Genomic DNA, 12,308 nt, shown 5'->3' with positions numbered 1-12,308 from the left:
GGAGCCTGGGAATCGGTCCAGCTTTCTTTGGGTGCCAGGAGAGATAGGCTCAAGCTTATACTTTGTGATTGACTCAGTGAGGAGGCTGAGTGCCTGAGGGTCCCCAGAGGTGTGAGGGACCTGGAGGGAACCGACTTCAGGGTCTCCAGCCATGCTAAGGGTTTGAGGAGGAGAACATGCATACCTGCGGCCCCTCGCCGGGGAGGCAGGACAGAGAATGAGAGTGGTGCACATACCCCCCAATTAATGAAAGAGGTCAGGATTATATGTATAGAATCAAGAAAACAAATTTCCTCTTTGAAAAAAGGAATCAAGGCATTTTTCAAAGGAACGTTTAAAGTCAGCCTGGTTTCCATAAGAATTATTTCCCCCCAATAGTGCATTTTCACAGAAAGTTGGGGATTTTCTTTGGTATAATAATTGCCATACTCCTTAGTATTTTTAAGAATATTGTTGTCTGACCAATTAAAATAAATCCAGAATCCTGAAATTCACATTGTGTTTTACTAAGCCCTGAATTTTCTTATGATACCCCTACTGTGCTTCTTGACATTCAAGGTGAAAGAAAATGCGGACCCACCCAGATCTCAAGTTCTTTCACTACAGGGTCTGTTTTTTTCTTTAAAATGTCACAAGGCTTGTGCTGATTTCCAAGTGTGTACAATACATTTTGGATAACTCCACAAAGTCATTAACCGTCTGTTGGTACATGAAAAATATTTGCTATCATCTCAGTGGATAAACTCAGAAAAAACTCAGACTTCTTATGTGAATAATTCTTTTTTTCCAACTGTACATGTGCTCAGGTTTTACCTTTGGTGGGGAAAACAAATCCCTGAACTTATCTTCCTGCTGCAGCACAAGAATCAAACCTGAATAAATATGTCTGACCGCCTTCTATATCTGTATCAAGTCTGAGGCGAATCTCAGTTTTCTTTGACACCTATTGCTTAATCATCTGTTTGTTTGAGAAATCATTGAAAATGCTCAGGCTTCTAATTCAGACAAATCTGCCACATTGAAAGCAGTGGCAGCCACACTCAATTAAAAATAAAACCTATAACTCCAAATAAAAAAGGAAATGTCTTCTTTATAAACATTAATATTCTGTTGCATGCTACAGACATAGCCTGTAACAAACTTGTCTCATTTCTCCAAAGAACATGTTAAACAGTCGAAGCACTAGAACACATCTGATATGCTGTGAACATGACCTGAGATTTCATTGCCTATTTCTGTACCACCACGTGGCAGCTCCCACAATAACTGTCCTTGAGGTTTAAGACATCACCTGTTAAGAATGTCCCTATATGTAATGCTCCGTTGTACAGAGGAGCGATCCATTATTGTACCTACCGTACTGTTTCTAAGTTTCTACTATGATAGGATACCTCAGTTCTGCTCTAAGACCAGTGTTGTAAATATCTAAATCCCAGTAAAAATCTATTTTGCACTGAAATTCCAAATTCAGTTTCACCAAGATTTTCTCCTGACCACATTTCTGTTTTGGTTCCAGATGTGATGAATATGTCACGCAGTTGGATGAGATGCAGAGACAGTTAGCAGCCGCAGAGGACGAGAAGAAGACTCTAAATACTTTGTTACGAATGGCTATCCAGCAAAAACTCGCCCTGACCCAGAGGCTGGAGGACTTAGAGTTTGACCATGAGCAGTCCCGACGCAGCAAAGGCAAATTTGGAAAGAGCAAGATCGGCAGCCCTAAAGTAAGTGGGGAGGCATCAGTCACCGTGCCCACCATAGACACTTACCTCCTGCGTAGGCAGGGCCCACAGACACCCGACATTCGGGTCAGCAGTGGCACTCAGAGGAAAAGGTATGCATGCAGCGATCTTCACAGTGTGGTGCAGTGGCCAGATGTTAGTTAACTTGCAAACGTCAATGTGTTCTTGTTGTGGAGGAGGGAGGAAGGGAAGGAAGAGAAAAACTGGGAGGGGGTATATAAATGGGCCTTGCTAATATTGTTTTTTTCTAATCAAAACCTCTTGATAATGGTGTTTGTTTCCTCCTTTCTGTCCCCCCCTCCTGACCTCTTTATGAGCCATAATATAACTTTCAAGTGTCTGTCAACATTTTTGCTGTTCCTTGTATGCATAAATATACCTCTCTCTTACCTCCAGCCTAAAAATTGGTAGATAAAAGGTGGACATTAAGAATGCAGCTTTGTTTTACATGGGTGGTCGTTTTAAAAGTCATTGTACCTCTGCAAATGGTGCTTTCACCAGCTTCTCTTTAATGGGGCAAGGATATGAATCTGTTCTCTTAGGGGAACTTTTGTTTATGTTACAAAAACTGAGACTGACTAAAGGAGATGATGTCTATCTTTAGGTAACACGGGATGGAATATGTACAGTCTTTTTCTTAAAAGCAGGTTTTGTGCATTTTCATTTGGTATGTGAATATTGCTCCAAGAAATCCCATGAAAGGTTTTTAGTGGCTTGATTTTTCTGACCTTTTTCCAGAGTCCTGGATGTTGAATTACTTACCCTGTATTTTCAGTTAACGGTAAAATTTTCATTTTAGGAGATTTCAGTACGAAATCAAATAATATAAATATTTTCTATTGGTGGTTCAAACTAACTATAATAAATCTCTTTTTCAGTATCCAGTACGGTTTCCAAATGGGGCAGTATCCTGGTGTGGAAACTAAACAATTAGCAAAAATCTTGACTTACATGTTAAAAAAATATTAAATGCCAATATAAATAATGTTGTCACTGGTGAGGCTTTGAAAGGTAATTAAAGTAAAACTTTTTTGTTTCCTATATGTATTTTCTTGGATCTCCTGCAAGACAATTTTCACCTTCCCTTTGTGATCAGAGCCGTCCCAGGACTCCAGGGGCTTCCTACCTACAGAATTTATTAAGAGTCCCCCCTGATCCCACCTCCACAGAATCATTTCTTCTGAAGGGCCCCCCTTCCATGAGTGAATTCCTTCAAGGGCACCGGCTCAGCAAGGAAAAAAGGTTAACCGTGGCTCCACCAGGTAAACATTTTTTCCTTGGGTGCATGTGATGCAGATAATTAGCTGAATAGACAACTCTCCCCTTCCTCCCAACCACGCAGCCCACCCCTCCCCAGGGCCTAACTTGGATGATGGGTAAATTCCTACAACTCAGCTAAAAACACTTTTACACTCAGCCTCCTGTTTCCTCTATGCAGCCAGACCCTCATTCCTTAGGGATAGGGAAAAGGAAACTAGCGACAGGCAGGCACGACGCAGGACACACACCTGGATCCTATTTGCAATTTGGTAGCTCATAGCAATTCCGTCTTGGTCAAATGTTGTCATTTCGTTCTGATCCTTTTTCATAAAAAGCCTTTGGGGCTAATCTTCTTTTGTAGTGACTCAGAATGTTTCCTCAATCATTACAGACAAATAAAAGTGAAATCCTCTAAGGTCCCCGCCGCCCCCCAGGAGCATTCAGGTCTTATTATAATGTTCTTGCAGTTTGCAAGCCCTTATTGATTTATACTTACCCATGTGCTCACAGTTTACTGTAGCTTCGCTGTTTTGCATTTTTCTTTTTCTTTTTCCTATGAAGGGCTTCATCTGAAAATATGACTTCTGGCAAATCCTTTCAAGAAGTCCCTGTATGCTAACTAGAGACAGGGGACACATAGGAAGCCCGTGAAACAAAATAAGCCCAAGGGTGTTGATTATTTGGCTCCCACAGGGAATGAAAAATTAAAACTAGTTGAGTTAGTTGTCAACAGTTAGAAACTCAGGGATTTCACGAGGGCTCTATATTTCTGGCCTCCTTGAATGATTCTGAATATCTGGCAGCCACGTCAGCAACCTGTTAGAACCATGTGCTGGCTGCTGCCTGTTAAACAGGGCAAGCTTTGCAGCTCCAGTCCCCCGCACTCCTTGTCACTTACACTCAGCCTGCTGCTTCTGTTTCTCTTTCTGTTACCTTCTGGGCCCTACTGGGTAGCCTTTGAGTTTTTCATGTTTGCCACAGATTTTATTTTTTCATTAATTAGATTTTACCTCCTACCTAATTTCCTTCGATTTTACCTTAATTCCTTTTTGGAAACCTCAGCCTTTGGATCTCTAATCTTAATACTTTCTTTGTTTGATTCATGAATCGGCTAACTGATTGGGGTTAAAAGATGTGTGGAAGTTTACAGCACATGTTCAACATTCTAAAAAGATTTAAGGAAATCAATAGTGACGATGAGCTGGAAGAGCTAACAGTAAAACTGTACACCTTAAAAAAAAGAAAAAGAAACAGCAACAACTCTGCGAGTGTGTCTATTTTCGTAGCCCATTTCCTATTGTTTTAGACCCCGCTGGAAGGGACCTTGGTAGCTTGAAGCATCTGTGAATTGCCAAAGCGGTCATGATTCATTAGGACACCAAACCCGAATAAAACCCCAGGAGTCTTTTTAGTGTTCTGGATAGATTCAAGCAGCACTATCTAATAGAACTTATTAGAAAAGAAATTGTATATCTAATGAGTATAACCCTAGTATTTTTATTAAAAAGGTGTCATAGTGATATGATTAAAATTAATAATAAATATGAATAAGAACTACTTTAATTTTATATATGACAATTTGATCATTGTTTTCATGAATATATATTTTACATTATTGTCATTACATAATAAAAACCATTCATCTTATATTCATAAACTTTTCTATGTTGCTACCTACACTTGTTAACCATTTAGATAATTTTCCATTATTGTTATATCATAGAGTGCTGCTGAGAAAATCCTCATGCATTCAACTTTTCACCTATTCAATTTTTTCTCAAGAGTGAGATTACTGGTTAATAGTGTGAACATCTTTATGTTTTTATTCCATTTTTGATACTGCTGTCAAAAATGGAATAAAAGGGTGTATCAATGTACTAAAAGCCCTACAAAATGTTTTTCTAATTTTCACACATTCTGAATCTTTCTACTACTTTATGCACACATTTTACACATCTTACAACCCTCAGGCTAGTTAACATAGATGAATGAGAGTACCATTTTGTTGTCTTAAATTGTTTAGTTTTAAACAACCAGAAAATGACATTGGACTTCTAAATTATTACTTTATACAAGATTAATGATATAAAAAAATGTGGAACTGAGAATCATCCCTGGGCCAGAAACCCACTCTCCTGACAACAGTATATTACCATCGTATTGATAAACCCTATTTTTAACTAGTTATTTGAAGTTAAAATAATAAAAGAAAGGAGGAAGTAAAGCTGTTATTATAACCCAAGGAATTTTCAATTATTTGTGGTAAAATCAACCAGATTAGTCCTTATTAAATTCTTAGCTTAGTCCAGCAGCATTTTCTGAAAGTTTCCAGTTAAATGAATTACTATAGAAACTGAATAACCATCTATACCAAACTGTAGTTTCTAGAAATAATTGCATTATTAACTATATGTTATTTTTTTAGGCTGAACTATATTGGGTAGACATAGGAAACATTTGTTATGATGTTTTTACTTTATAAAATGTTTTAATTTGACTAAGAAAGGAAAAATGTTCCATATATAACCAATCCTAGGTTTTATGCAAGAAATATCTTAAACCCATGGGAAGTAATACATTATAGGATTTTTTACTCATGAGCTTGTAAGTTATTGATTATTATAAAAGTTAATGGCTAGTAGCAATAGTCATCATTTTAAAAAGGCAATTCACTGTTAATTTATCAGAATGTTTTTTGATTTTTTTGATAAACTTTGTTTTCTAAAATATATTTTAATATATCTCTTTAGGTAATTTTAATTATTCTAATAAATACATATAAGGGTTGTTTTTCTATTGAAAATCATAGAAGTAATTAAGTCAATAAAAATGAAATTAATTTTGTTTGGATCCTTTGGTTGAGGAATTGAGAGAGCTATAAATCTCATTTAAAATTTTAAGACACAGAGCATAAAATATTATTACCATATATGAGAGATGGTTTCAAACAGATTTTATTTCTATGAGATGGTCAGCAGAAAACCCGTCTTCAAGGCACAATTTCTCAATTTCTGAAGAATCAACTCTAGGGTAGGGCATTGATTTTCAAAATTAGTAGAATGTTTTACACTAGTTGATTAGTACTGATCAATTTGCAACCTTTTAGGGGAAAATTCTGGTCCTCACTTCTGGCTTTGGCTCAGCCTCTCCTACCTCAGCCTTTGAAATTCCGTTTCTGGTCATGGCTTGTTGGCTTTCTTATTCTTAACTTCCACATGTGCCCTGTGTCCTTCCACGTGTGCCTACCAGCTTTGATGAACTGGGATCCAAAGGGACCCACTCTCATCAACAAGTTTGCATTCAGGCAGCAAATAGTATATCTTTGTAAAAGCACTGGTTATTGTCAGCCAGCGTTTCATCTTGATGCCTCAACTACCTAAGCCTATGTAATAATAATACAATCTTATATTTAATCAACAATTAAGAGCAATCTACCAGGATATGTAAAAGGAATCTATGTAATTCATAGGAAAGAGATGTTACTTTTATAGTAAAGACCTAACTGCAGTGTTTGTACAGGATAAACAAGAAATCTCAAACTTGAAAAGCAAGTTTCAACTCTCTTTGTGAAGTAATAGCCTAAAAAGCTGACTGTCAGACTGTGTTTTCCAGGCAGGAGCTTTTCCTCCCAGATGCTTTGCTTCCTGGTATCATTTCAATTCCCTCTGTACTCTCCTACTTTTTGCTTTTCCCTCCTGTCTTTCTCTGATACCAGTATTGAACTAATATGAAAGAATGGTATTGTTTTTAAATCGAAAAATTTTCTATAATATTTTAGGTTTTACTGATTTTAAAGCAGCTAACCAAAAATCCTGGCCGTAGCTATGTAATCACCCCTTTGGATATATCGTCAACAGCAGACACGAACATGTTCATTAGTGAAAGCTGCCTTTACATTTCACTACATTCAAACAAGTTGATATTTATTTGTCTGTGTGTTATATTGTAGAGCCTGTGTTCTTAAGCATGTGCCAAAACCATGGTTTTTTCATTAACCCATTTGTTCGTTCACTCATTCATTAAAATTTAACTAAATGTATGAGCATCTATTTTATATAAGGCCCTTTTCTTGGATCTTGATATAATGATATTCAAATAAAACTCTACTCTGGTTATTTGAGAAATTTATAATCTGGTATGGGAGTTAAATAGGCAAACAAGTAATGAGGTTGACAGATGTTCCTGGAATAGCAGAGGAGTTAGGGTGGTTAGGAGACTCCTCCCAGAAGAGCACCAGTCAATGAAATGTGACTAGAACCCTCTAGAACTAGAGGGTGCAGGTGTGGGTCATGAGGAACACCTTATAGGAAAACAGGTCAGCTTGCGCAAAGACCATGAACTTGGGGCTAGGCACTGGGACACAACTTGGGAATGATGGCAAACGAGACTGGAAAGGTGGGCAGGGATCTGAAAACAGAGGGCCAGTTTCCTGAGAGCAGACTTTATTTTGTGGGCATAGTTAACAGTTGAAAGAACGGGACCAGATTTTCACTATGTTAAGGTCATCCTGACAGCAAGGCGGGAATGGATTAGATGTGGGCAATGCCTAAGGTAAAGAAGTACGTAAGACTAATGAAAATGCAGATGACACATGATCGAAACTCTGAGTCACAGCCGTGAGGAATGTGAATGTTGACATGAATCTGCAGTTAGAGAAGTCCAACTATATACAAAAGCCAGCCTGTCCCATGTATACACAACCTATTCTAACTGCCTTTGCTCCTTCGTGCCCCTGTGGTTGTATGTGGAAGGAGCTCAGTGAAAGCTCTTTGAACCTATTTTCTGAACTGACTACCTCAGTGGATTTTTTCCCCTGTGTTCCACTCCCCCATACCACTGTACTTTGTTTTTCCACAGAATTCAATTCTTGAAGTAGCAAGAGTGAACAATATTCTATTGAAATCTGTAGTGGTTTAGGCTTGTATTTTCTTTTAATGCAGCTTCCAGAGGGTTCTTTCTGGGCATTTCCTGATGTTAAAGCATGTTGCCCTGAGTTTGAAATCCACCAAAACAAAAGCTAATTCAGAAACATTAATTCACAAAATTACCAGCCTCGTACTGAAAAATGTATTTTCCTATCTTGCCCCAATGAAATATGCAATTAGAAATGGCATCAGATTTCCAAATTTTAGGGAACCAGGTTTGCTGTGAGAGTATTTGCCTTACTGTTCTGGGTTATCCATGGTTCATTTTACAGTAGAAACAGAAAATACCTTCAAATTTCCTCTCATTTCTTTCAGTATTTCTTCAAGTAGCAATTTCATTTTTACAGGAAATCTTTCAGTGTAGAATGATCTTGAATTGGAATGTTCCATGTTAAGAATGTAAGAATGTCATCTGAGAGATGCGTCTCTTCATTCGATTCTGTCCATCTCTGTAAGGACAAGTTCCTAATTGAAAACTGAAAAATACAGGAATTTATCTAACATCCTCCCAAAGAGCTCTAAAATATCCTTCAATATTGCTGAATGTTTTGAAAATCATCCAGATAACTAGTTTCATACAAGAATATTTTGAAAGTATAAGATTTTTCTCCTTATTTTCTATTGCAAAGGGGTAAGCTGTATTTATATCTTGTATACCAGTTTTATCATTGTGTATATAAATACAGCAAAATTATGAAGACATTTCTGATCCCTTATCTGCTCTAGTCAGAATTAGCTGCTTCCTCCTCTGTGTCCCATGACAGACAGCAGTCACAGTGTGTCTTAAAATCAGATTCCTCTATGAATCTCTTAGCTCCTTTCAAGAAGGAATCTTGCTTCCTTGGTCTTTTAATCCCTAAGAGCTTGCTCTGTGCTTCATACACAGGAGATCCTCAAGTTGTTGAATAACAGGTAATCACTCCAAATTTTTTTCAAGGTATGGCTTTATTGTGGCTTATCATCTATCCACGTAGTTTTTCTGTTGTACAGAATTATAAATAGTGTATTTCAGATGGTTTTTTAAAATTTATTAATTTTAGAGAGAGAGTGAGAGTGAGAGAGAGAGAGAGAGAGAGATTTGCTGTTCCACTTATTCATGCATTCATTGGTTGACTCTTGTATGTTGCCTGACCAGAAACTGAACCTACAACCTTGGCATATCAGAGGGATGCTCTAACCAACTGAGCTACCTGGCCAGGGCTCAGATGTCTGTGTGTTTTTTAAAAAAATATTTCTTATAATTTTGGGTTTTGTTTCAGTTTTTCTATTTTTTCAATTACAGTTGATATTCAATATATTATTTTCAGGTGTACAGCATGGTGATTAGACATATAACTTATGAAGTGATCCCCCCAGTAAGCCTTAGTACCCACCTGGCACCAGACATAGTTATTACAATATTATTCCCTATGCTGTACTTTATACATATATGGTTTAATATAGGTAATGTAATACAATCTACATAACAATTGCATTTAGAAATTTTTCAAGTCAGTTATTCACTTTTCTTCTTATTTAATCCAGGCAGCATATATCATTTTGAAGTTCCTTTATTTGGTTTTAATATATGCATGCCCCCAAATCAAGGCAATTATAAGAAAATATCCATTTTAGAGGGCAAAATGTATGAATAGTATACTGTAGAGTAAAAGGTTCCATATAAATAGGTAGTCTTTATTTTTTTCTCTTATTTCTTTTTATGTGTTTTGATAGTTTTAAGTATGTTTTTCAGTAGATGATGGTACAAATTTCAAAAGGTACAAAAGGATGTTCAAAGAGAAACCAGCTCTCTCTGCTACAACTGTGTCCAACCAACCTGGCTTGTCCTTTCAGAAACATTCTCTACACATACAAGCAAATTTATATAAATATATACATTTATACTCACAAATATGTATTTTCTAAATGTATTACTAATATTGATACAACTACAAACATTGTTATGCATGCTTTTTTTTTTTACTTAATATACCTTGGTTTTTGTTCATGTCAGTACTCATCTTTTTATTTATTTTTAACCAGAAGTTATGAAAGTTAGGCTTAAACTCTTTAAGATAGCTTAAAATGTTTCTATGTATAAAATAAAAGTATATCTTGCCAAATAATAAAATGACAGCTCTAAGAACATTTCCCCTCCAGACCAGTTATTCAACAGAAAGATAATGTGATAATTATCTATGTAATTTTTAATACTTCAGTAGCTACTTGATAAAAAAACAAAAACAAACAGGTGAACTTAATATTAACATTTCATTTAACATGTTATATCCATAATATTACCATTACAACATGAAATTACTAAGGTAGTTTACATTCCTTTTTCTTAGTCTTTGAAAGTCAGTGTGCATTTTGCACTCCAGCATATCTCAGTTTGAACTAGCCATGTTTCTCGTGCTCGACGGTCAGAATTCACAGTGGCTACTAGACTGGACACTGCAATCTAGACCTCACTTAAAGAGCGGTTTTAACTAGCTGCATCTGGAGGGCGTTGGCGAGGCACCCGTGGGCTGAGACACATGGAAGGCCCAGGACACACCAGGCAATAACTGCCTTCCTCTCCTGACCCTGCCCAAACGACACTTTTCGGCTCACTGTGAACTCCTGACAGGCGGATGGAAAACCCGGAAGACCAAGGCACCTCTAGGGTTGGTTTCTAAGTCATAGCCCCTGCTTCAGACTCATCAAAGAGGCCAACCTCTACCCCCAAATGACAAACTAGTCCAAATTGTAATTTAAGAACTGCACGTTAACCCTCCACCTTCTACCTATGTGTTCTCTCCACCCTTAAGTTGGAGACCAGTCTTCTCCCACCAACCTGCAGTCAGTCACTGCCAGAACCTAACCATTAGTTTCTTTGATATCCCTTGTGCCAGGGAATCAGGTTTCACAACTGCCTGGCTTTGGATGGCCTTGCCTTCATGTCCCAAAGCACCCCGAGCAGAGAAGAGTTTAGTCCTCTGTTCCAGTGGGCAACCGGGGCCTCTGCCTCATTGTATTCCAGGCTAAAGGGGCATCAGCATCTTCCCTGCCAGCGATTTTCAACTGGCGTACTGCAAGAATTTTTAAAACATGCAGTACCTGACTACTCAGTTGGGGCCACTGACCTTTTTCCCCTTAGACTATCAAACAAAAAATTGACAACAGCCAACACAGCAATAGGTTTCCAGAGTGAATGAATCAAAATTACATCTATTTTTTGGGGGGGGTCAGATCGGCAAAAAATATAATGTATTTGTTGGTGTGCCATATAATTTTAGTAATTAGTTTATGTGTGATGTGAGATGAAAAAGGTTGAAATTGATGTTCTGTGCTATACTCACCTTATTTAATCCAATGCGCTGGCACTAGTCTATTGTATTCTACTGTTTGCCGTCACTGTTAACTACGTAACAACCTCTATTATAAGCCTTTCCTGGATTCTTATATTCAAACTGCATCTTTGAAAGAGACCTTTTCTGCCTACAAAGGTTACTAAGAAAAACATGATAAAAAGAAACCACCATAGGAACGCAGTAGAGCCAATCTCTAGGGTAACAGCTGTAGGCTCTCCTTTACATTTATATGGATATTTGGACAGGTAGCATGAAGAAACACTGAAGGACCTTCCAGCTGTGTGACTCTCTGATTCTATGAATACAGATTTTCTCCCCATGATTGGGACTGGGAGCTCACTGTACATAATCCACATTTCTAAACAGAACTATATTAAAATATGTTAGCATCATATAGTATGCTTTCCATCAAGGAAAACGAAAAATTCCTGTTACCTAACTTTTTTTTTTTGGACAATTTAAAATATGAACGTGTTATGAACTGACTACACAAGGCAGGAAAGGGCAGTATTTCCAGTTAACACTGAATTTTTGCAGTGTACTAACACTTCAGTTTCCTTCTCAAAACGGATGGGCTTCAGTTTCTAAACCTATACCCATTTTGTGACCCTGGGTACGGGGGCCGTTGATTTAATTCAGAAATGTTTCTCTGGTGCCTTTCAACATGGCAGTCAAACGGACTCTTCTGAACACTTATAGACAGCTGGGAGAACGGACCTTGGGACCTTTCCGCATGCGGCGCTGGGTTCCGCAGCTCTCCTGACCTCTGAGCGAGCTGGGCCGGGCCTGAGGGTGCAGCCTGAGCCCTGGCTGTGAGCATGAAGCACAGGACAGGTAGCGCTACTTCTCACGGAAAGCCTGCACTTGCTACTGACTATTCCTTTGTTTTAAAAGATATAGTGAAGATATAGTTCCATAGCATTTACACCTACTTAACGTGACCTAGTCATTAAACGTGCACAGCTAATCCTCCAGAAAAGACTCACAGTGCACTGTCTTTATCACACCATGACGAAGCATGCGACCAGCCTCTCGTTTTCCTGTGACAC

At 37.8% G+C, this 12,308-nt stretch overlaps 1 protein-coding gene across 3 annotated transcripts in view; it reads left to right on the top strand.

Moving 5' to 3' along the window:
* BICD1 (BICD cargo adaptor 1) overlaps nt 1–12,308 on the top strand; it is a 155,011-nt gene that overhangs the window by 127,043 nt on the left and 15,660 nt on the right. The window contains exons 7-8 of one of the 3 annotated variants that reach the window (XM_054591274.1): nt 1,517–1,834; nt 2,811–3,004. In XM_054591274.1, the coding sequence (XP_054447249.1) occupies nt 1,517–1,834; nt 2,811–3,004 (512 nt within the window). The remainder of the gene's footprint in view (nt 1–1,516; nt 1,835–2,810; nt 3,005–12,308) is intronic. The other 2 variants (XM_054591273.1, XM_054591271.1) reach the window with 2 other exon arrangements.

This window comes from Pteronotus mesoamericanus, unplaced genomic scaffold, assembly GCF_021234165.1.
Source record: "Pteronotus mesoamericanus isolate MK-2021 breed Mesoamerican mustached bat unplaced genomic scaffold, CSHL_Meso_final scaffold_21, whole genome shotgun sequence".
Taxonomy (NCBI): Eukaryota; Metazoa; Chordata; class Mammalia; order Chiroptera; family Mormoopidae; genus Pteronotus; species Pteronotus mesoamericanus.
The sequence above is the reverse complement of the archived record's forward strand: the minus strand, read 5'-3'. Positions and strand labels throughout refer to the sequence as shown.